Raw genomic sequence first — 26,330 nt, 5'->3', positions numbered from 1 at the left:
AATTTACTATCTTTTCATAATAAAAACTTCCAACAAAATGGGAATAGAAAGAAATCACCTCAATATGATAAAGCCCATAAATGAACAGCCCACATGATATTCAACAATGAAAAACTAATGTAAGGATGCCAAATCATGTCACTGCTATTCATCACAGCATCCTAACCAGAGCAATTAGGTAACGGAAACAACAGTACCCAATCAGAAAGGATAAAGTAAAATTAACTCTTGAAGAACACCACATACTGCACAATTCCATTTATATGAGGAATCTAAAACAGCCAAACTCATGTAAGAAAGTAGAACAGTGGATGCCATGGGCAAGGGGAAGCAGAAAAAACTTATTCAACAGGTATAAAGCTCCAGTTGGACAAAACTCATCCTACAGATCAGTGCAACACTGTTTATCTTTAATACTGTAACATACACTTAAACAATTCTGAGGACAGAGATCAGTGTTATGTTGTTATCACAAAAAAGGGCTGTAATACTTACATACACTTGAAATCAATAGTGACCCTGAGTTCCCATAAATGACACAATTGTTTTCATATTGTCACTCCTCCCCAGGAGGAATACAGCCTGGTTGGGGAGCTGAAGCCAAAAGGAAACCCTGACAGCAAATAATTAGCAGAGGAAGACCCTGAGAGAGATCTGGGAACTACAGAAGACACTACAGAAAGCAAAGCATTATGTGGACAACTCAAATCTGAACAGCAGAATTCTCAATTATTTCACTGCAAAGGACAGGTAAGGAATCTTGACACTGTATGTGTGTGAGCACTGTCACAAAGCAGGTCGGCAGGAAGGTACCAATCATTGTTAGCTACCAGTTCAACACAGGGGCAAGAAGCTTCCAAAAGGCTTTCTGAAGCCAAGGGACTCTAGAAGAATCTAATATTCAGAACATATCTAAGACTAGGTCCCATGAACCTACATATCAATTCCTTCCTAAGACTTTATGTGCAATCTTTTAAGTGAACTAATCAGAGGTGTAATAAAAAATTAAAAAGCAACATAAATATTAGAGGTAATTATAATCACTATCAGAACAGGGTGGCGACACTAGAACAGTAAATGTAATAGGTAATTTATATTTTGTTTTGGTCTACTATATTCCTTTTCAATATTTCTGTAAGGAGGGCAGGGACAATGGGGAAAAAAATGAGAACCAAGACCTGCCATGTAAGGGTACAAGATCCCAATAATGAATGTAACTGTACTGTATACCTAAAATGTACCAATAAACTCAATTAAAAAAAATAAGAGTACAGTATTTGTTACCTAATTGAAATGAAAATATTTCTCAACTTGGACCATACAATTTTAGAAAAGGAGGATGTAGATAAACAGATGTAAAGGAAGGAGACTCTGTCCACTGAATGTTCAAGTTCTGTTCATATTCCCATTCTCCTCCTTTTCTACTATACCACACTAATTCTTCAGTTCATTCACGACTTGTTATTAAATCCAGATCCACAGCTTACAGACATGATCTGATTACTGACCTCATCTGAATCCAGAAGGGCTGGAAGTGCTCTGCAGAAAGAAGGGAACACTAAATTAAACAATGTCAAATAAAGCTATAAATGGTTCATAAAGGACAGAGAAATAGCGACTACAACTTAAAGCTTTTCTGTAACTTATCTAAGTCTTGCATCTTATTATTAGCCCTTTTAGGACAAAAAGGCAAATGAACAAGAAAAACATGTTCTGGAATATAATAGGATTAACAGTTCATTCAATTACAACTATACAAAGAAACTTCAAAATTATTTTTCTTTTTTTTTTTTTTTTTTTTTTTTTTGGTACCAGGGATCGAACTTAGGACCTTGCACTTGTAAGGCAGGTGGCGGCACCACTGGGCTAAATCCCCAGCCCAGGAACTTTAAAATTCTTAAAGGACTATCACATTGATTTTGGAATGAGCTATAGCTCAATCTTTCTAAATGTCATTTGAATGAATAATCCCACTTTTTTTTTTTTTTTTTTTGGTACCAGGGATTGAACTTGGGTCCTTGTGCTTGCAAGGCAGGCGACAGAACCACTGAGCTAAATCCCTGGCCCAATCCCAATTATTTTTGTTTAAATCATTTTTCATCATCTTATATTCCCATTAGTGTGCTTTAAAATAATAAAAAAGTAGTATTAACTTTGAAATAGGATTCATAATAGTAATGACTCATAGTGGGCATGGTGGCACATGCCTACAATCCCAGCACTCAGACGCTGAGGCAGGAGGACTGCCACAAATTTGAGGCTAGCCTAGACTCTATAGTGAGATTGGGACCAACCTCAGCTACACAGCAAGACACTGTCTCAAAAAACAAAACAAAACAAAAAAGAAAATAATGATTCAAACACTTACACATCTGTTACAGAAGAAGGAACATTCTCTTCTACCCACTTCAAATCATCTTCCTGCTGGGAATATGCAAATACTAGTTGTTAACTCCAATGCACCACATAACACAACCAAAGTAAAGCTCTAACAACCCTTATGATCTTTTTTGGTAGTTAGTATAAATGGAATTGTTTTCCTGATTTCTTTCAGATAGTTCATTGCTAGTGTATAGAAATAAAATTGATTTTTGTATGTTGAGTTTGTATCTTGAAATGTTATTGAATTTATTAGTTCTAACAGTTTTATGGAGTCTTTTCTATATGAAAGATCATGTAATTTGTAAATAGGAACAATTTAACTTCTAAGTTAGATACCTTTTTTCTTGCCTAACTGCCCTGGGTAGGATCAAATAATTTAATTTTTTGTTTGTTTGTTTGGTACTAGGGATCAACCTCAAGACCTTGTGCTTGCAAGGCAGGTGGGAGAACCACTGAGCTAAATCCCCAGCCCTAAATAATTTAATTTTTAACATCATATAAAAGAAATACAAAATAATGTCCTCCATCGTCCAATATTCTTCTCATTGGCCTAATACATGAAGTATATTTCATGTAGGCTTTGGCCCTTAAGGCGGAGATCATTTCTAAAATCTTTTTAAAGCTGGGCATTGCAACACATGCCTATAACTACAGCCCTGAAGGAACTGGAAAAGCCAAGTGTGGCCTACATATTGAGGCACTGTCTCACACACACAAAAAAAAACACAAATAAATAAAGCCTTTTATGCAGAGTGGATGTTCAGTTTCAATAAAATCTGACTTGATAGCTGCAGTTTTAACTTAGTGGCAAGGACGTTTGCCTAACACACCTGAGGGCCAGGGTTCAATCCAGCACCAAAAGTAAAAAGAAAATTCCCTCACTGAAATCATCTAGGTCTTTATTCCAAAAAAGACCATAGTTTATTAATGGGATGATGACTTCACTACTGAAAACGATTAAACGGAACAATCAGAATAATCTCCTACTTTTTAGGAATACAAAAGGAAATGATCTTGTTGAAGATTACTAGATCTTAGTCTCATTTGCTGTCTATTTTTGAATGTAAATTAATATATATATTCAAAGATTAATTTTGGCAAGCCTAATTATAGCATAGGCACAAAAATCATTAAGGCTTATGAATACTGACTTTCAACAAGAACTGAAAAATTGGGCAAAAACCAAAGAGAAAAGGAAAAAAGTCAAACTTACTGTTTTATTTACTTTACTGTTTCCGTTTGGTTCTTGTTTAGTACTTCTCATTTTCATTCCTTCTGAAGAAGGAAGGAAAGTATGCAGATTGGTTAACTCTGTAAACAGATCAGCTATGATTCCAAAAATGGATTGAGAGCTTTATTTTAAGCTTACTGATTTATATAATTCGATGTTTCTCCATCTTTGCATTTACACTGGAAGTCCAAAGCTAAACTTACACCTCACTTCTAGCATGTAAACTAGACATTTATTCAATTTATCACTGCTTTACCTTAAAACTTACACTCTTATATCCCCTCCATCCTAACTTTATCACACACCAAACTGAGGAATAACACTGTTGTAAAATAATAAACAATGTACTTATATGAAAACATATTTAAAGCACAAACAAAAAGTGAGTTTTATCACTACCAAAGCTTTCTTTCAACATAGGTTCCTTTTGTTCATCTTCTTCATCTTCCTCAGACAATGGTGAAAAGGCAAACCTGTCAGAAAAAAGGTAGACGAGAGGGAAAAATTAGAACACTATAAAAGCGCTCTACTATCTGGGTTTTACAGGGCTTACTATTGAAAGTGCAGCTGTAGTCATTAACATAATCAGTTTAGGAACAGTAATTCTTCCCCTTCAGAAAGCTCTTAGAGGCTTTCAATAGCAAGGGAACAGCAGAACACTACCATATTTCTAAGTACTCAGGCACACAATCCCTTGTAAACTTAGGCAAGTTAGTTAACCTCTCTGTATGCCTAGTTTCCTCATCTGTAAAAAGGAATAATAGAACATTACTCAAAATACTCATAGGAGTGTTCTGTGAAAATAACTCATTACAGAGTGCTTACAACAGTATCTGGCCTTTTTTGTAATCATTCAATAAATGTTCTTTTGTAAGGATTCCTTTCATACAAAGGAAAGTAAATTCTCCCCTCTGTTTGGTTCCTCACTCAGGGTGTCCTCACTCAGGGTCACAGACACACATACCATACCTTTCTAATGAAAATATGTACTTTAGCACAAGGACAGCTAGCTGTCCATCTGAATAGCTGTGCTGGGGGAATACAAGAAGCAATCTTTGTGTTCACCCACTTAACAGGAATGGCAAGGTGCACACATGTGTTAAAGCGTGAATCAGTGAGTTTTACCCATATTATGAGCCATGTTACATTTTAGTGTATTTATAATTTATTTTTTATTTTTTATTTATTTATTTATTTTTTTGGTACTGGGAATTGACCTCAGGTCCTTGTGCTTGCGAGATTTATAATTTTAAAATAAATGTTTTCTTTTGATCTTTCTTATAGAGTGGCCCAATTCAATACAATGTCACATGAAAATCCACTCTGACAACTTTGGGAAGAGGTTAAAAGTGAGTCATCAGGTGACTCTGATGACTTGGATCATATGAGCCAAAGAGTTAGCAAGAATGACAGATGGATAAGTACAGAATGAAGAACTTGAGTCAGATGAGGAAGAAACAGTAATGTAAATAAATATTTGACTAGTCAAAATGCTAAAAAACAGTCATGTATATGATCCAATGTGAGAACTAGGTCAGAAAATGTTATTAGGTTCTTGCCAGGAGTAAAACCTATTGGACAAAATGCCAACACTGCGATCCAATGTTGGAAATTGTTTGTAATGGACAATATGTCCAACAGTATGTTTTGAAATACAATATGGACAAAAGTATGTTTTGAAATACACCAATAATGAAATACAAGACAATCTATACATTCTATATGTATCAATAGTAACACTCAAAAAAACATATTTATCATGACATTTCACTACCTGAACTAAAAGCCTTCATAGCAGGATTTAATCATCCCAATCGTCAGAATCTGGAGGATTTATGGAGAAGTGACCAATGTGGTGTTGATAGTTTTAGAACAATAATGACACTCAAGATTCGGTTTCCTACGTTTTGACAACAAAAAGTCTCACCAAGATTTAAAAATAGCCAACAATTTGGCTACTGTTTGCTTATTTGTTGTGTTTCCAACTGTCAAGCAATTGCAGTCCAAATACATCACAACTAATGAACAACTTGCATTATTTTGTTATTGCTAAAGCTTTCAACAATGTATGCCAAGTAAACCTTTCAAATATGGTATAGAAATATATCCCCTGGTAGATGCAAGGACATTTTTACACCTTGAATTTAGAAATTTGTCCTGGAACTCAGCCACCAGGTCTTTCTTCATGCAGTAATAAACCGTCTGACTTTGTGAACATATTTGTTGCACTTACTTCAAAAAAGTAACCCAAATGTCACAATGAACAACTGGTTCACTAGTTACCCACTGATGTTACATTTCCTAAAAGAACCCCAGCTGACTAGCACAGGAACTATTCGCAAGAACAAAGCCAAGATTCCCTCCAAAATGCTGCAAGTTAACAACAGGGTATAATCTTTGGGTTTCAGAAAGACAGGCTGGTGAGGAAAAGCAAAGTAGTACTGATACTGTCAATGTTACAGCATGATAATAAAATTGATAGGGGATAGCATGTGGCAGCGCACACCTGTAATGCCAGCACTGGGGAGGTGGAGGCGTGAGGATCTTTGCAGTGAGTTCAAGGATATTTGCAGGGAGTTCAAGGCCAGCCTGAACTACAAAGTGAGACCCTGTCCCAAAACAAACCAACAAAAAAATGAATCCTCAACACAAAGCCAGAGACGGTCACATTTTACAACAAAATGAAAGACAGAGTAGACGTTGTTGACAAGCTATTCAGCAACTGTGTCACTTGAAACACAAAGCTTGGCCAATGGTGGTGTTTTACTCTACTGTAAACACATCATGGATAGTTTCACAGTTGACAAAGAAAATAACAAGCACAAAGTATCATGGAGAAATTTCCTTAAGAGGACTGGAATTGATAAATGATCAATTATTACAGAGGAAGAACAGTATGTATCGCCCAAAGAACTCCTCAAAAGAATTCTGGAGCAGACCAGTGAACACACAGGTGAAACAGCACAAGAACCTCCAAAGATGGGGCCTGAGGTGTAGCTCAATGGTGCCACCGCCTGCCTAGCAAGTGCTAGGTCCTGAGTTTTGACCCCTGGTTCCTCAAAAAAAAGAAAAGAAGAAGACCAGCAAGATGTCAAGTATGTCCTACCCAAGAAGTCAAAAAAAACAAAACACTTATGCTATTGGTGTAAGCAATTGTGTGCATGGAACATGCTGTTCTCATGTGTGAAAACTGCCTTCAGTATGATAAAAAAAATAAAGATGATTTCAGTGGTAGAGTTTTTGTATTTTCATTGTAGTTAACATAGGAATTTATTTCTGCTGCTATTTTTTAGATTTTGTAAACAAACATTAGATGTAGAAAATGTTGATGTTTATTCTAAACATTCAGTATATATTTGATATTTTATTTTATTGATATTTCATCATCCTGTTAAATTCACATTGTATAATATGATAGGAAGCTTCTGACAATAGAGGAAGACAAGAGAAGTAACAAGTATGGCCTGCCAAATAGGGAAAGCAAGTTAAGCACAGCATGAGTGAGAATTATGTATGGAACATGCTGTTGTCATGTGTGAAGACTGTCTTAGGTGTGACAACTGAAGCAAAGATTATTTCTGCAGTAGTTTTGTTTGTATTTTCATTGTAGTTTACGTAAAAATTTATTTCTGCTGTTATATTTTAGATCTTACAAGCAGGTAAACAGTTGATGTTGAAAATGTTGATGCTTATTCTACACTCATTACATACTAAAAATTTAGTATTTTATTTCAGTGATCTTATTTTCCTGTTAAGTACACATTAATAAAACTCAAAATTAAAATTAATAATTCATCAATAGAAATACTCCTAAAAAATAAACATAGGCATTACACACCCCCATAACTCCCCTTTTCTAAAAGTTTTCCCTGATGTCCATGTTTAACCCCAAACTTCAAATTGAGAGTTAAGATAAGGAGGCTTAAATCTGTGTGTTCTGCTCAGAAGATAAACATCTGATGGGTCCACTTCAGATATCTGTCCTTATTGTCAGACAACCCAGAATGCTCTAGCTTTGCCTTCCCTCTGTATTTCCTCTTTATTGCTGCCTAATGTTTTTATTGTACCTTCTTTTTGCTTTTTTTTTTGTGGTACCGGGGATCGAACTCGGGTCCTTGCACTTGCGCAGCAGGCCACCAAGCCACTGAGCTAAATCCCCAGCCCTATTGTACCTTCTTTTTAAATCTCTCCTTTTATGATAAAAACTCTTAAAAAACTAGAAATAGGGAATACCTGTAACTTGTTAAAGGGTAACAAAATTCCAAGATAAATATCACAGTTAATGATAATACTTGAGAAGCACCTGAAGTCAGAACGGGAGGAGGAGATGCACTCTCACTGCCTTTATTGAAAGTTATACTGTCAGTCATCGCTCCAGCTGGCTGTACTGCTTTTTAATATTGCACCGGCTTTTTTTAAATAAATTTTTTTTAAAAAGGAAAAGAAAAGTTATTCAGGAAGGCCTAGCCAGCATAATAATGCCTCAAGTCCAACAAAGTGAGTCTTATACACCTTTGACACAAATGTACAACATGTATTTCTTTGCGCATCCTAGTCGTCTCCTCCACATCACCTCTGCTTTTCCTCTCACTTCCGGACACCCAGGCACTGACTGAGCACTGTTCTGCTGTGCACTGTCGCACTGTGCAGTGAGCACACAGCAGCACAGCTGTGACAGTCTGGCAGACTTGGGGACTACTTTTGCAATCTGTTCACATCTATCAATGTTCATAATGTGAAGTCTGTTCTTATCTGTGAAAGTTCACAGCTCAAATGTTCATAAGTCGGGGACTTACTCTATGAGAATCAGAAACAAGGCAGATTATGTCTCAAAGAAGGAGCATTACGATTACTTCAGATAAGAGCCCAGCTGATAAGAAAATTGAGAAATTACCAAAACTAACAGGTATCAATCAGGGTTGATGGCTGTGATAAATTACAAAAATAAACAGCACTTCTAACATATCTGGAAAAGCCACATACAGTATTTTTAAAGGTTGCACTCCTAAGACCTACAAAAATGTTAGTAACATGTAATTTTAGCATTAAAAGGACTAAAAATGGAATTATCAAAAATATACATAAATTTATTTAATTAGGCATGGTGGTGCATCCCTGTAGTCCGGCTATTTGAGAAGCTGAAGCAGGAGGATCACAAGTTTAAAACCAGCCTGGGAAACTGCAAGACTTTAGCTTTAAAAATAAAAAGGGTTGGGGATACAGCTCAGTCGTAGAGCACCCCTATGTTTGATCCCTAATAGGCAAATGAACAAAAATTGAATGAATTAATTAATTCAATTAATCCCAATCAAAATTTTCATAAAGTTTTTCCAGAATTAAACAAAGAACAAATGCTATTTTTCCCCCCGATGCTAGGGATTGAACCCTAAGCCTCATACATGCTATGCAAGCACTCTAACCAATTAACTACATGCCCAGCCTCCAAATACAATTAAAAAAAAAAAAAGAAAAAAAAAAAAGATCAAGGCTCTCTGATGCCAAGACTTATCAGGGAGCTTTGGTACCTAGTTGTGTTACTGATGCAGGATCAAAACAATAGAAGATAACAAAGAACCCGGAATCAAACATTTCTTGGTGACTGAAAGCCTTCACAGTGAAAAACAATACTTTTAATAATGAAATGCTGGGCCAGGGATTTAGCTCAGCGGTTTGGTGGCCTGCCTTGCAAGCGCAAAGACCCAAGTTCAATCCCCAGTACCAAAAAAAGAAAAAAGAAAAATGAAATGCTCTGACCTCAGCTCAAGATAGAAAAAGAACAACAGATGAAGGGAAAAATAACAAATGTGACTCCACTATTTCTGAGGTTTTGTAAGACCAAAAACAGCGCAGAAAAATAAAAGACAGTAAGGTAGAAGAAAATATCTTTAAAAACAGAAAGAAACAAAATATTGGTAATTGAGACATTCTAGAAATCCCTGCAAATCAATACACAAAGCACTGCTATTGTTTGATTATCTGCTCCCTCTAAAACTCTTGTGAAATTTAACCCCCAACACAACAGTACAGGAGGTATGGCTAGGGAAGGTGTTTACGTCCTGGAATGCATGGACTGAGGCTATTACTGAAAGAACTTTGGAAGCGGGCTCATTTCCTCTTTGCCTTCACCATGTGAAGATCCAGCAAAAGGCCCTCACCAGATGGTACCTTGGACTCCCTGGTCTCCAAAACTATGAGCTAAAACATTTCTGTTAATTAGAAATTACCAGTCTGGCATTTTATCATAGCACAAACAGGCTACGACATTAACAATAAAAAGCTAAAGAGCTGGGCACAGTGGTGCACACCAATAAACCCAGCACTTAGGAGGCTGAGGCAAGAGAATCACTCACTATGAGTTTGAGCCTGAACAACACAGCCTGTTAAAAAAAAAAAAAGCCAAAGATAAAAACTAATGCACAAAATCAAATGACCAGTAATATATAAAAGATATAAAAAGTAACCCAATCTAAATATAAATAAAGCATGGGCCGGGGATTTAGCTCAGTGGTTCCACCACCTGCCTTGCAAGCGCAAGAACCTGAGTTCAATCCCTGGTACCAAAAAAAAATTTTTTTTAAATAAATAAATAAAATAAAGCAACACTAAATATTAATTTTTATCCACTAGATTTGCAAAACTTAAATGAAATGACTGGAGATGTAAAAGGATAGTAGATAAAGCAAGCTCCTCTCATACTACTGTTGTATGCATTTTTTTTTTTTTTTTTTTTGTATTGGGGATCAAACTTGGGTGGCGGAACCACTGAGCTAAATCCCTGGCCCCACAATTTTTTTTAGTGGGATTGCAGTCTGAAAGATACTTTAAAAATCACAAATATACCTACGCCTTTAACCCAGCAACCCTAAGCACACTTATTAAATATTTAGGGAACATCTGCTGTGTGCCAATGTGTGCTAAAAAGTTAACTTTACGAGAGCGTGATCTGGCCTTGCTCTTGATGACTGGGAAATAAATCTCTGAAGTGCTGAAACATTCTGCCTGATGGGAATGTTTGTTTGTTTAGTTTTATTTCCCTGGGGGGGGGCGTGGATCACAGACAGTCTACCTGTGATTTATAAGGGCTTTCAGTTCCAACCTCTGAAGAACTGCTAACTAAAGGTATTATCCCAGCTTGCAAGAGGGCAGCATCTAATTAAGCCCAAAGAAAACTCTGGACACCACTCCACGGCCAGAATTATTGGAAGTTAAGTGTTTAGGCTCCTCTTGAACAATGTGCTGAACACAATGCCTCTTCCCTTGCCTGATTTGAATGTGCACCCTTCTTAAACCAGAGGTAGCTTTACTGCCTGCATTTAGTGTGGTTTATGAATCCTAGCAGATGACTGAAGTTGAGAATGGTTGTGGGGATTGCAAAACTTACAAGTGGGTCAGAAAAGCGAGTGGTCTTGAAGAGACTGTACTCTAGAACCCTGCAATCTGATTGACTGGATGGTTTGGAGTCTGAAGTGAATGAGATTCACTAGAACCCTGACTGCTGAAACATATGGTTTGAGAAAACAAGGGATGAGAGTATAGGGGTTATCAAACCTCTGAATCCCAGATGGGCAAAGGGTCATCCATGGTTTGGAACTGGAGCTGTGCTATTATCACTACTGGAGTTAAGTCACCAACCGAATTTGGAAATGATAGCTCTCTGTACGTATGGAGAAATGTAAAATAACAACAAGAAAAAAAGTAAGGCAACTTAGTGAGACTCTGTCTCAAGATTTTAAAAAGGGCTGGAAATGTAGCTCAAGTGTGAAAGCTCTGGGTTCAAACCCCAATACTGCAAACATTTAAAAGGGGGGAGGCAGGGATTTAGTCTAGTGGCACCGCACCTACAAGGCCCTGAGTTCAATCCCTGGTATTAGGGGGGGAAAAAGAAAAGAAAAAAAAAAAAAAGGAAGGGGGGGGGGGAAAAAGAAAAGAAAAAAAAAAAAAAAAAAAAAAAAAAAGGAAGGGAGGGAGGGAATAAGACAACTATGGATGGGCCAAAAGACTGAATGAACCCTTGGGTAGAGTGACGGGCGCACCTGCTGGTCCCTCCATACTAAAAAGTCCTAAACAGAGGAGTTCTTTGTCTGTAGGCCTACTGAGACAGGAGATTAGGGTGTGGCAAAACTGGCTGAGGAAGTAGGCAAGATCCCAAGACACTAATGCAAAACAGGTCCCAAAATCCTGAACATGAACTCTCCAGAGAACCTGAGTAGGTTTTCAATAGGATGACCTAGACCTGACTGACGTCAGCTTGAGGAGTGGATGATACAACAAGGACAGTCCACATTGAGTCTGGGCCACTGTGCTCTCTCACATGGTTAGCCTGCCCTCACACTATAGGATTCACTTCTTTTCCTTTTTTGGGCAGGGCGGGGGCAGGGGTACCGGGGAACGAACTCAGGTCCTTGCACTTGCAATTGCAAGGCAGGCAACAGAACCACTGAGCTAAATCCCCAGCCCTTCTTTTCCTTCTTTTACTTGGCCCAGACTCAGCAGAGCCTGTTTCTTTTCCTACCTTTAATAAACTCTGCTACCATTTGTGCTTGTCTTCACCAGTATTTGCTCAGTTAAGAAAGGATGTAGAAACTATCTCCAGGCCACTTTAGCACCCCAAAACTCAGCTGTCAGGAGCCAGGAGCGATTCTACATAATTCTGGGGGAAAAAAGTCATTTCACAATTAAACTATGATTAGGGCTGTCTGAAGCCTCCATAGCCCCATGATGCCATGAAGCTCAAGGGCAAGAGTATATCAGCTGAAGACATCCTGGTTCTTTGAGAACTGAGTAGTAATAATAACAATAATAATAAAAAGAACCTGGGGAACTGATAATTCCTTATCAGCTTAACTCATCCCACCTACTATTTTAAATTTTGCTCATCTAGCTGCCCTAATCAATATAAGCCCCTCATCTTCCTCATAGCAATCTAAGATCCTCATCAGCATAAGATCTTCAGGTCATAGGATTACCTGCACCCTCCCAGTCACTGGATACTTCCTCCATTATAAGATCCTCCTCATTTAGGATTATCACCACCCCAGTCATCTGATACTCCCTACAACCCAATAAAGAGTGGTGAGCTCAGGGCCGGGGGTTTAGCTCAGTGGTGCTGCCAGCTGCTTTGCAAGCACAAAGTCCTGAGTTCAATCCCTGGTACCAAAAAAAGAGTGGTGAGCTCAGAGTGTCTTTGTCTTTGCCCACTCTGAGGCAATGACCTCCCAGCCCCCCATATACACTGAAACTACAAAAGTCTCTATTGTCTTTCTTTTCTTTAGCTCTTGCCATCCCCCTTTCTAGGCAGAGGATTGACCAACCTCCAATACCCAGTTAACACCATTAGGGGGTAAAACAGCCAAGGGGTGGAGAATAGGTGTCCCTAAGCCATCTTGATGTAGGAACCCCAGGTACAGTGCCTCTAAAACCTCCTGGTGAAGCTGGCTTGGGGTTACAGTGAGACTGGTAGGATATGGAAATGCAAGACTGTAAGATTAAGGTAAGTCTTCAGATGAAAACTGGTTCATTTAAATGGGTTTATTTGCAATGGCTATCTTCCCTTTACCTAAAGATATTACAGAAATAAATAGCTGTATCTGTAAACTTACTACATATTATGAAGAGAGAGAGAGAGAGAGAGAGCACGCCAAAGAGAGAGAAGCTATGTTTGACTGGGGAACCCTTTCCATAGTTAATACTATAAAACAAAACCTGTAGATAAAGTCCTAACAGAACTACAGTTAGCCTGAGAGACTGTATGAACATAATGGTTGATGGGATAAAGGTACAGGTTGGGATAAGCCCTGAGATATCTGGATGGATTCTCTGCAATGTGGTTGTGGCTTCTCTACTTTGAGGATGGATACTGTTTCTGAATGGGGACCTCTTCCCTGACCTACTATTGTAAATCATAAGGCATATAAATCTGCCCTCTGTGCCCACAGACTGGACATGCTGAATGGGAACCAATGAGGCCACCCAAGCCCGCATAGTTCACTGATTTCTAAAAGGTGTAACAGAAGCTGGAATGCTGATACAGAAATTTCACTATACAAGAGTCTCAGGTGTAATACACACTTCAGCTTCCAACAAAAGGCTGTGAGCATCTCCAACAACTGCCAGGATCTCAAACTGAAAAGTGATTACCACTGTGCTCCCCATAGGACAGAGGCAGGCCCTACTGGATAACACCACACAATGGAAAACAGACTCAGTATGAGCCTGTGAATATCTGGTTTTGCTCCCAACCAACCTGGCACCTTGACATAAGCAAATCATGGCCAACTGCCATTATGCTTGTCCATAATTACATCTGGTACATGAGTAAAAATCAATTCTGTTAGAAAGGCATAGCAAATATCTCCATAATTCTAACAGAATTATATCATTACTGTACTTTGGTATGGTTTCACACTGGTACTGTTGCTAATACTTAATTACCTCATGTAAATAAGCTTTATGACAATATTATTATAATCAAACGTACTGGGATATTGAGTTAAAGAATCTTCAGGCTCTAAACATGATAGAAAAGGCTAGCTAAATACCAATTTCTATGCTACATGGTTTTGAACAAGTTATTTATTCCAGGTTCGAAGACTGGTAAATCAAGGGAGTATACTTACATAATTAAGTCTGCATAAAGTATGAAAATGTATATAATGGCTTTGGAAAACAGATTAGTTCTTAGTTTAAATCCATCTCTACCACATACTGGGCACCTCCAAATATCAGGCAAAATCAGTTATTGCTATTGTCTGTCACATAAATTCTGAAATGTTAAACAGAGATGCCCAGACAAATTTAACGCTTATGCTGAGAAAGCACCAGCCAAAAGCCAGGGGGCATCCTACATAATTAAAAAAAAAAAATCAATCTCACCCATAAAATTCTGGCCTGTGCCCTTGAGCAATGGGAGGCAATGAATTGCTATGCTTCTGGAATGTCCTGCCTGTTGGGAATGTCTGTTTCCCTACAGGCTGCCAGAAAGTTTGACAGTGGTTTATAAGGCTAGGCCATACTAGTTCTGAACTATAGAAGAAAGAGAAACTGAAACCATTAGTGCGAACACCAGCAACAGTTGGAAATGAAAGTTTAGCCACACAAGCAGGATGAAACAGAGACCTAGTAAAGACCAGACACTTCAGGCTCAAGTGAGTTTCCCTGGTTGGCAATGTTCTACAGAGTCACAGGTCTGGACAGAAGACGGCACACTGTGACCGCAGACAAGACACCCAGAAGCTCTACTTCTGAGTCCCTCCAGACCTTGTCCTACGAGTTGCCTGGATTTTAGTTTGTACCACTGTCATAAGACGGAACAGCTTTCAGTAAGTTCTATGAGTCTTTCTGGTGAATTATCAAATCTGACTTTTGGAAACCAGTGAATCTACAGTTAATATCAAAAGTGAAGACAGTCAGAAGAAGAGGTGAGAATAACCCCTGGACCGACCAAGGCTGCGCTCCGCTGCATCTCGTGTCCAGCACCTGTGTCCCATCGCCATTGCTACCACGCCCAAGAGAAAGGCTGAAGGGGGTGCCAAAGGTGATGAAGCCACAGTGAAGGACAAACCACAGAGAAGATCTGAAAGGTTGTCTACTAAACCAGCTCCTCCAAAGCCAGAGCCCAAGCCTAAAAAGGCCCCTGCAAAGGGAGAGAAGGTACCCAAAGGGAAAAAGGGAAAAGCTGATGTCGGCAAGGACGCGAATAACCCTGCCAGAAAACAGAGAAGCCAAAACAGACCTGGCACAAAAACTGAAGGTGCTGGAGCCGCCAAGTGAAGTGTGTGCATTTTTTTTATAACTGTGTACTTCTGGTGACTGTACAGTTTGAAGTACTATTTTATATCAAGTTTTATAAAAATGCAGAATTTTGTTTTACTTTTTTTAAAGCTATGTTGTTAGCACACAGAACATTTCATTCTTGTTTTGGGGTAAGGAGCATAAGTCACTAATACGATGTCTCCAAAGCTGGACTGATGTGGGGAAAGCACCTTTCCCTGCTAGTTTTGAGACTTCCTCTTGGCTTCCAGGAGAAGGGAGTCTCTGATGTTGACACCTGTGGCCACCTTGGTACAAAATGCCTTGTGGTACGGGAAAACTCCCAGTTCATTTTATGTCCCCCTTCCCTCTGCCATCAGCACAGACTTAACTCCCTTAAGCCCAGAGACCTATTGGGACCTAACTCCCAAAAATTGATGTTACCAGTGTGTCAAGCATTCTAGACTTGGCAGTGACATTGAGATGCTGTCCCATAAGAGCAATGACTTCCTTTTCTAGACAGTAGATCTTCAGATTGATAATTCTGTCATTTTCATTTCACTTTCTGAAAGTCAGGGTCAGCTTGTGAAAAGCTGTTAAACAACTGCTAAATGTATAGTGTCAACCCTCACTCTAAACTTTCCCTACTCCGAGCATCAAAGACTTCACTGGATTTTATAGTGGCTTTCTGATTTTTGGTAGTCCATCCAAGAAGGGAGTTTGAAAGTTGTATACTGTTAACGATTGTGTGCCCATGTCCTGCCTGAAATACCATGATTGTTTATGAAATTGGAAAAAAAAAAAAGCGCAGGCAGTCTTGTGAAGACTCTTGGAAGATTCTGCAATTTAACTAAGTGTACTTAGGGAGAATTCTTTGTCTTTATGGACTTCACATTTGGGATTTTTATGGTTTGGGGATTTTCTTGAGGGGTGGGAGGAGAAGGCAGATATTAAAAGATATGTAAGATTTAGAATATAGTAAGTGCCATGGGGTGGGGCAAGGGATACTGGAGGGCCTAAGAATAGATTTATAGGATGTTTACATTATTGTACTTTATCCTATTTTTAATCCACCACATATACAAAAGAATTAATGTAACAGGCCTTTAGAAAGGCCTACTTACAAGACTGGTCCATGGCTGGTATGTGGAACTCTGACTGTTCCTAACTGACAAGGACAGCAGTGTGAGTACACTGTTTGTGTGATGCAATTTGCAACAACACTTGCTTTCCTCCTGGAAAACACAGTTTTCCTATGTCATAGGCAATGAGTGCTCATGTGACCAGCCCTCACTAACAACTTCAATTACTGACTAAATCAGCGTCCCTGGTCAGAAACTATATACATGTTAGAGTTTTTCTGTGGCTGGGAAAAAGGGCACACTTGACATATTTCCCCAGAGGAGGGAAAGAACATAGGGAAAGAAAAATAATTCTGCAGAATCTACTTGTGACTTTTCAGCATGCTGATTCTATCATTTTGTTACAATAATCCTTAGTTGTAAGGACAATTATATGCCGAGAGCCACAATTCCTTCAAGTGAATCATTAAGCACACAGGTGGTCCCCAAACTGGAAATAACCCAAATGCTCATTAATGAACAAGTTAATTTAACTATATTCCATGTAAACCCTGTAATATTATGCCACCTACAAAAAAACACAGGAGTTCAATTTAAAACAGGCTACTCTGAAATCAATCTCCCCAATGTACTGTTGAGGTGAACAGCAAAAATTGTGGAAGGGTATACCACATTAAGATGTTAACAATGGGGCCGGGGATTTAGCTCAGTGGTTCTGCCGCCTGCCTTGCAAGCACAAGGACCCAAATTTGATCCCCCAGTACCAAAGGAAAAAAAAAAAAGATGTTAACAATGAAGTCATGGGGAATGGGTCAATGTTCTAAAAGAGGAAGAAGGAAGAAGGCAGGAACAGTGGGAGAGAGGGAGGGAGAAAGGAAATACAAACAATATGTTTTTAATTAAGGAAGGGAAATATTTTGAATAAAATATAGCTAGCAACTAACTAGTAGATCAACAGAGAGATATGAAAAGAATGTCTGTCTATAGGATTTTTTTTCTGAAGAGTATGATTTCAGATCTCCTTTATTTCGTTTCATGGCTTTTCTACATTGCTTGATCCCCCCCACCCCAATGAATACAGACTAAGTGCTTAGTTTGAAAAGACAATAAAACTATTTTCATCTACTTTCTTTCTCATCTTTTATTAGTATGTCTGATTATAAAATCAGCTGTTCAGTTAAACCATATTATCCTTTTCCTTCTTTATTGAGATAGTTGTTTAAGCTCTTACCTGTCTAAATACAAGAAGAGGGAGAAAAAAAATCAGAGAAACAAAGGCATGGATAGACACAAAATAAAGACAGGCAGTTCCTAAATAACAGATCTGCCTATGGAAAAATCAAATTCAAGTCACCCAAGTTTTCATTTTACCATCTCTACTTTATGAAATGAGTTGGGCTGGGCCCACAGAAATTTTTCTTTCCTTCTGGATTACTACACAGTAGAGACTCTCATTACTAATGACACAATACATCTACCTCTCCTATTTATCTACGTAATTATTTGCATTATCAGAAAATGTTAGAATTGAAAGGGACTTCATATCACTTAATTCATACCAAAACAAAACTAAGGCCTAAAGAAGTGAAAAGACAGCATGCCAAAAATTACAAAGCAAGTTAAGAGGAGAGCTGAGAGAAAGAAACCCAATTCAACTGATTCCACACTAAGTGGTCTTTCCATTATACAACACTGCACGGTCCCCTTAACCACCCCTAACTGACATGGCTGTTTAATGGTTAGCAGAATAAAGAAGAGTCCAAGAACCTTTGGTTATTTGCTGATGGTCGCCAGAGAATCATGATGACAAACAGGATCATGGAGAACAGCAATCGCCAGATGGCATCATCCACCCATAGCTCCCGCCAGTCCTACAATAAGGAGGAAAAGCACATTTATCTGTATTATTTAACCTTTCCTCACCAGGTCCTTACCACAGAACAAGAATCATTTACGCACATGAGTTGCATTTCCTGTGAACACGCTGTGTGCCAGGCACTGTGCTCAGTGCTGGGGACATAAAGTGAATGAATGTAAGCTCCTCCCTCATAGTACTTGGTGCTGTTGAAAAGGTCCCATCGAACACAGCACTTGTCAGAGCTTCACCACAGCTCTGAGACTCTTTAGGGAAGAGTTTTATACAGGATAAAGTAATATTAACTTGTTAGATTTCTTCATTTTCATTTCCATTTATTTTGACTAAAAGAGAGCTTTAACTGCCTCCAGAAAAACACTACTGACCACAATCTTTGTACAAAGGTCTTAAGGATATGGCTTCTACTCAGATTAGCAGCATTCACACACATCTGATGTTCAGTACACTAGACTTCCCCAGCACTGGAGGGATTGAACCCAGGGCCTTCTTGCTGAGATATAGTCCCAACCCTTTAAAAATGTTTTTAATTAATTAATTAATTCATTCATTTATTATGAAGAGTCTCACTAAATCACTAAGACGCTAAGGTTGGATTCAAACTTGTAATCCTCCTACCCCAGCCTCCCAAGTAGCTGGGATTACAGGTGTGTATCTCCAACCCCAGTTTGTATGAGATTTTCAGTTAAGACAAGCCTGGGTTATGACAGAATATAGCTATCACTCACACAATTCTCTCCCAGGGTGTAATAGGCAAATAAACCAACAGGGGTCAGGGGTATATCCCTGTGGTAGAAGGCTTGACTAGCATGCACAAACCCCTAGATTTAAATCCCAGCACTGCAAACCAAACAAACAAAACCAAATAAAATCCAATTATGCCATGCACCATGATAGCATAGAACACTTAAAGAGACAGTAAGTGCTGTAACCCTCAGAGCAGAGAACTAGCCTCATTTCTTATTCATCAAAAGAATATAAACACTGCCATACACCATCATTGTGTGTAAAACAGAACACTACTCATAAGGTTATGTGCTCATAACTTACCGACTGACAAGTCACTATCCTGAACTTCATGGTGGTCCAGATGATAAACACAATAGATGCTAACGTGAAATGAAAAAATTAGTCAGAACATGAATTTTGGTTGCACATTCTCTAAGTGGAATTCTATACAGTCCTAAACCCCAATATATCACAATTATTTTCCATCAGTTATTTTCACAAATATATTCAATATAAATTACCCCAACACCTGCTAAAAGCAAGAGCCCATGGAAACTTAGGCAGAGTTTCCTAATAATTTTGTTTACCATCTAGCTATTTCACTAAACCTCAGAATTGGAAAAGAAACTACTGGAAATGGGGCTTTTAGGGGCACTATTAATAGAATTTTTACCTTATAGCAGTGATGCTAATTTTTTATTGGCTGGTTAGATAAAAAATAATAAAATGACTAACACAAACAGAAGTACTGATTCCAGTCATAGGTCAGGTCTCACTATACCTGATACAAGGGTCATGAGGTAGACATAATAGCCTACTGTGATCACAGTCTACCTAATGTTTGCATATAAAAAAAGCACTACCCAAACCTAAAATTCTATAGCCATTTAATAAAACCAAGTAAGGGGAGAATGGCATTAGACCTCACTGGTAAAACACTTATTTAGCATGCACAAGACCCTGCTGCATTCAATCCCCAGCACCAACAGAAAATTTTCAAATTAAAAATGAAAAAAAAATAAAACCAATATGCATGCTGCAATGTCTTCTAAATGCTATTTGCCACTCCGCTTGTTTCAAGAAAAAGTGCCAAAGAAAAAGAATGGAGACAGGAGAGGGACACACTTGGAGCTGAAACTGCATTAGGTCAATTTTCACTTGGCATGCTTAAAATAAGAGGTTCTTAATCTTTTTTTAAGACCACAGATACTTTTGAGGATCTGACACGAGCCAAGAACACTTTCCCCAAGTGAAATGTAGAAGACATTCTATGCATAGCCAAGGCCTCTCAGGTGAGAAGCTATCTCTAAAAGCAGCACAGAATCAAAATTAAACAACAGAAAATCTCAGACTTACCAGCCACTGCCAAGATGAGTGTGTTGGTAAAATGTCGGTACAACGAGAGTTTTACCACATTCCTCCGAAGTTTTAATAGCTTCATTGTTTGAGTCAGGCTAATAAATATGTGTTTGCAGGTCAAGGAATTAAACATTCAGAAAGATAAGCAAATTAATCCTCAAGTTTTTTTTGAGGATCTGGGGTCACACCAATAAAGCTCTAGATCTGAGAGGCCTCCCAGATCTCTTACTCTCACTTAAGGTCTCACAAACATTCCAAACCTCTCCAAGATTGATGAAAAAGTAATCAATTTCAATAGACACTGAGAAGACAGGACCAAGATAAAGTAAGAATGCAGCCAGTGTTCTCTTGCACATGGTCCATCCTCACACTGTGGGGTGTAACTTCTTTTCCTTTTACTCGGCCCAGATTTGCTTTGCAGTGTTTCTTTCTTTTCTTATTTTTCATAAAACTTTGTTACCCTTTACAAAAATACAAAAAAAAGAAAAGAAAAAATCTTAAAAAGAAACAAGCTTTCTAGAAAAACAAAAAGGATGAAAAACAGACAACTGGAAGGTGATAAAGTAAAAATGAGTCAACAGGGAGGGAAGAAGAAATGAACAGTCTCTCTCCTGATGGTGGGTGACTATTCGCACCTGGCCCAGCTAATCCATTCTAGGATCATTACTACATTCACACCTTTAGCTTTGCAAAAGTCTGTGCTCAGTCTCCTCCCTCCTTAATCTTACAGAATCTGTCAACAGCTACATTACACTGCTGTGAACCAAGAGAACCCTATGACTGACTGAGAATCCCAAGTAGCTAGGCTCCAAAAGCAATGACTCTCATTTTCAGATCATTATTCCCTAGGAGAACTTGCGAGAAGACAGGAGAACTGAAGGCCTAGCACTGGGCCTTGTCATTTTTCCTGATGACTCCTATCATTTTTTGACGTTCACTGCTATTGGAGAGACCTCCTGAAGTCAGGAATGCAAGCTTTGCAACAGTCCTTCCATGAAGAGAGCTTTGCAGCCTTTACATTTCAAATTTAATCTCTCCTTTATTAGGCAATATGTGGCCATTAATTAGAGAGCAGTGAGTGAGTAGAAAGAAACATCAGATAAAGAAAACACTCATAAGGCTTAGGACTTACGAAGACATAAGCAGCTTTCAGAGTAAGGACAAGATACAAAAATAAGGGAGTTGGAGCTTACTCTGCTCTTTACAGGAACCTTTAGAGTCAACTAATCCCACCTCCCCCTACTCAGAGACTTTCACAAAACATACTTGAAAAGGACTGACTAGAAAGCTTTATTCATTTGGACTCAGGATATTTCAATTACAAATGTTTTGCTATGTGGCAACCCATTCAAATTCCCAACTTAAGTCAAGTTACTTATAATCAAGACAGTAATACTGCACATATAGAAACCAAAACAAATTTAAAATAACCCTAAAAAGATAAAGTTAAAAAAACGGAATCCTTCACATCACAAGCCAAGTCTCTAGTAAACATGTTTTATTTTCAGATTGGGAGAAAAGATTGCTCAAATAGAAACTTACTTATCAGCAGCTGACTTTGCATGCCACTCTGATGAGCGGCAGTGTCCAGACAACGCCAAGTTAGCATTTGAGTAAGAGAGCAAATACACTGTAAAGATTAAAACCCACTAAACCTACTGAAGAGTTTCAAAAGAACCAAGCCAAAATTTATGGATCAACCTGTTTTCATAAGTTTCAAAGCCCTTAGTAACTGTGATAGGGTAAAAAGAGCAGGATCAGAGTAGCCAGTGATTTAAAACCAAAATTAGGTACAAAAATACCAAATCAAAAATCAAGGTGAAGTGCTATGTATGAGAAAAGCCAGAAGATTTGACATGCATGCAGTCCATAATCCCCTTGATTCTAAAAATTAAAACAAAAACTGCTTACCTGAACCCTCAAGTTGTTAACCTTAAAATATCATACAGTATTTCCCACATCAAGGAGACACCAACAAAATCAGAAAAATTCTTCAGAAAGATTAGCAAACAGCCTTCTCCAAGAGAAGAAAATGGAGCACATCAAACAAGCCAATGAGAAGGATATCCACCAGCACAGGGCAGTGTCTAGAAAAGCCAAGGGGATAAAGGCCAAGGAAGCAAGATCAGTCTGGGCCTGCAGACAAAGAAAAAGAGGTGGTAAAAACAGACTGCTAGAAAGGCACACAGAAGAAACGGGCATAAGATTCTATATTTACATAATCATCTGGAATAGCTTTGCATTTGAACTGAAAAAAATAAACAAAGGACTAACACCTGACACCTAATCATTCTTCTCTTCTTCTGAAGCTTCCCCTAGAACATACAACTACTAAAGTTTTTCACACAAATTACAATTATAATGTCAATGCAATGAAACTGCTAATTACCAGAGTTCCTAAAATAATAAGATACATGTGAGAGGTGACATCAAAAAAGTTCTAATGTTTATAACCTCCATCCCATCCTGACTTCCTATTATTGTGATCTACCCTACAAGCCTAATAGTTAATATACAAAGAAATGATTTCTTGAACTATAATAAAATGAAAATTTTACCAACAGTTCACCCTAAAATAAAATGTAAGGCAATTATTTGCCCCCAAAACTATTTGCTAATCTCCACAAATTTATATAAGATGCTTTTTATATAATCACTAAGGCATTATTGAAAGGATATCCATAAAATAATACAGGCATCAGTTGCTGAGAGGGCCAGGCTTAGAATCGAAGCCAAAGAGTAAGAAAAATACTATAGCAGCAGCAAAAGAAAGGAAAAAAATTGACAAGCGGGTTAAAGATGCTCAAAGTCTTAAGGAGATTACATACAGAGGACAGTGTGGATTGAAAAACAAATCTGCAATCCCAAAGTTTTTTAATTATGGGGAAATTTATTGCAAAAGCTAATGCTCTATAGTGGTGCACACCTGTGATCCCAGCATGCAAGAGGCTTAAACTACAACAAGTTCAATGTCAACCTGAACTACATAGTGAGACACTGTCTAAAAAAAACAAAACAAAACAAAACAAAGCTTAATGAATCCAGTTTGAAGGCAAAGCCAAGTTTACAGAAATTACCAACTTGAATCTAAGAGATTATTACAGAATCTGATTTTTGGATAAATAAAATACTAATTGGAATGGCCCAGGGAGGCCTATTTCTCTACATTAATCAACCTCTAACAAACTTAACCACTTAGATCTCAGTGCTTTGTTTTCCTTCCTTAGCAAAAGGAATATAATTCTCAAGGATAGTGTAAAATTGAATTAGCTGCATTTTAAGGAAGTTTTAAAAACTCAAGTGCTATAGATAAGCAAAGAGCACTGATTTTTTTTTTGTTAGTTTTTTCTAGGTTTTTTTTGAGACAGGTTCTCATTACGTTGTTGAGACTGACCTGGAACTATGTAGCCCAGGCTGGTCTCAATCTCACAAGAATCCTCCTACCTCAGCCTCCAAGTGTGGGGATTACAGGCATGCACCACCATGCCCAGCTAATACTTCAGATTAACCAGTAAGTCCCTAGTTCCAGTGTGTGCTTCTTATTCAAGAATGGAGTCCACTGCCTGGGAGAAGAAACTAAATAATTATCTGGAGACAGGCGGAAAAGCATTTATTTCCCATAACACATTAAATTTATACAGTCCTAAAGGCAGATTAAAAAGAAAAATGAATAATACAGGTTGAGCATTCCCTAAGTCAAAACCCCAAATCCAGCTGGGCATGGTGGCACAAGCCTGTATTCCCAGTATCTGGGAGGCTGAGGCAGGACATCAAGTTCAGAGCCAGCCTGAACTACAAAGGGAGACCCTGCCTCAAAAAATAAAAACAAAAAAACAAATCTGTGACACTCAAAAAGTTTCAGATTTTGGAGCATTCTGGATTTCAGATTTCTGGATTAGGAACATAATTAGAAAAACCTATGCAAATATTACAAAACCTGAAAATTCTGAAATTTGAAACAATTCTGATCCCAAGCATCTCAGTAAAGAGATGCTCCGGAGGGAGGGAGGAAGGTGGGAAGTGGGTGTTAAAAGAATTAGGATGTATCATGTACATGTACCAATTCCACATGATAAATGTAATCACTACATATTGCAAACTTGTACTACTAAAAATGCCAAAAATAAATTAAAGGAATATTTAACCTGTACTTACATTTTGAAAATCAGAGCTCAGAGGTGGTAAAGCAATAGTAAAGAAGGCCACTGACATTTCCAATGCAGCCTCTCAAGACAGAACCAAGACAAATGAACTGACCACAAAAACTCAGGCTGAGAAGTACTGACCCCAGTAACTCTGAGGACTCCTTCCATGCCAGAGAACAAAAGATAGAGAGCTCCTGCCACCACTACCTTGTGAAGAGTGACTCCAAGGCGAGGCCTAAAGAGGAAGCAAAAAGACAGTGAGCACACACGCAGCAAAATTCACGACATGCTAAGTAATGGTGACTTACATTAGAGCAGGTTTGTGATAAATAACACACATGGTTCAGCTAAGAACAAAGGGGAGCCAGACATAGTAGCTCACTCCTGTAATCTCAGCTACTCAGAAAGCTGAGGCAGGAGGATCACAAATTCAAACTCAGCCTGGACAATTTAGAGAGACGCTGCCTCAAAATTTTTAAAAAATAAAGAGGGCTGAGGATGTAGTTCAGTAGTAAAGCACTCGGTTACCACATACAAGACCCTCAGCTCAATCCCTAATACCGCCACCCCCCAAAAAAAGAAGAGAACATACTAGAACTTCCTACCTAGTCCCTGGTTATACATCTTACACATCTTTAAGAAAAAAGTTATGACGGAATTTTGTTTTGTTTTTGTACCAGGGATTGAACTCGGGACCTTGCGCTTGCAAGGCAGGTGGTGGAACCACTGAACTAAATCCCCAGCCCAATTGCAGAGTTTTGAAACACACTCAAAAGCAGTATAACAAACCCTAAAAACAAATACATCACCTAGTCTGGACAGCTACCAGCCTATGTTTAGTTCTGCTGCATGTACACCAGACTTTTCCAACCTTTCACATTACCTGGAAGGAAGTCCCTTCCTTTATTTTCATATGTTCCAGTATGTGTTTTCAACAAATTAGGGCTTTAAAAAATACTATACTGGGCTGGGGATTTAGCTCAGCGGTTCGGTGGCCTGTCTTGCAAGTGCAAGGACCCAAGTTCAATTCCTGGTACCAAAAAAAAAAAAAAAAAAAAACTATACTACCATTACCAAATCTAAAAAATTTTAATAATTCCTTAACATAATCAAATATCCTACTGAAGTTCATTAAATGGTGCATCTGCAAGCTCAAAGCAATCAAATCCAGTAAATCCTGATGATGCCTAAACTTACTATCTCTGCCACACCCTTTCTCCCTTACCTCTTCCAAGTGGATATTTAGCTGAAGTCCTAATCCTGTCCCATGCAACTCTATGCCACCCAGATGCTTTCTGAACCCAGTAAATGTTAACCTCTTCCTGAAACTTGTTCAGACAAAAACAGCATCATCCTTTGGTCCTACTGTCTTTCACATCATATATTTCATTCATCAAGACATTCCACTGGCTCTAACCTTCAAAGCACATTCCAAATATGAAAATATCTCAGCCCTGCCTTGAGGTCTTCGCTTAAATATCACTAAGCAAAGCTTTCTTTGACATACCTACTGAATTGTGAGCATCAGGCCCTGCCCAGCACTCCCTGTAACCTTACTTTGCTTTCTCTGTTCCACAGTACCTTTCATTAATATATATTCAATTATATCTATATGAAACTACAAATGCAAACTGTAAATCTTTTGTTTACTTTCTATTTACCCAGGACCTAGAACAATGCCTAACATACATGGGAAACTCAATAAAATTTTTCTGGAAAAAAAAAATTCAGATAGCTGTGCTATTCCTATAAAAAGTCTTGATTTGAAAAAATATTTTCGA

The 26,330-nt window shown here is 38.3% G+C and overlaps 1 protein-coding gene across 3 annotated transcripts in view; it reads right to left on the bottom strand.

The window, feature by feature from the left end:
• Tmem87a (transmembrane protein 87A) overlaps positions 1 to 26,330 on the bottom strand; it is a 54,351-nt gene that overhangs the window by 4,144 nt on the left and 23,877 nt on the right. The window contains exons 11-19 of one of the 3 annotated variants that reach the window (XM_010624780.2): positions 24,691 to 24,784; positions 23,084 to 23,155; positions 20,402 to 20,510; positions 19,367 to 19,425; positions 18,211 to 18,314; positions 4,013 to 4,086; positions 3,596 to 3,657; positions 2,369 to 2,424; positions 1,509 to 1,539 (exon numbers count right to left, since the gene is read on the bottom strand). In XM_010624780.2, the coding sequence (XP_010623082.1) occupies positions 1,509 to 1,539; positions 2,369 to 2,424; positions 3,596 to 3,657; positions 4,013 to 4,086; positions 18,211 to 18,314; positions 19,367 to 19,425; positions 20,402 to 20,510; positions 23,084 to 23,155; positions 24,691 to 24,784 (661 nt within the window). Of the gene's footprint in view, positions 1 to 1,508; positions 1,540 to 2,368; positions 2,425 to 3,595; positions 3,658 to 4,012; positions 4,087 to 18,210; positions 18,315 to 19,366; positions 19,426 to 20,401; positions 20,511 to 22,471; positions 22,541 to 23,083; positions 23,156 to 24,690; positions 24,785 to 26,330 lie in introns of all 3 variants that reach the window. The other 2 variants (XM_033764983.1, XM_010624781.2) reach the window with 2 other exon arrangements.

Source organism: Fukomys damarensis, unplaced genomic scaffold (genome assembly GCF_012274545.1).
Source record: "Fukomys damarensis isolate Sample0158 unplaced genomic scaffold, DMR_v1.0_HiC HiC_scaffold_17, whole genome shotgun sequence".
Taxonomy (NCBI): domain Eukaryota; kingdom Metazoa; phylum Chordata; class Mammalia; order Rodentia; family Bathyergidae; genus Fukomys; species Fukomys damarensis.
This window is presented reverse-complemented; position numbering and strand designations above follow the sequence as displayed.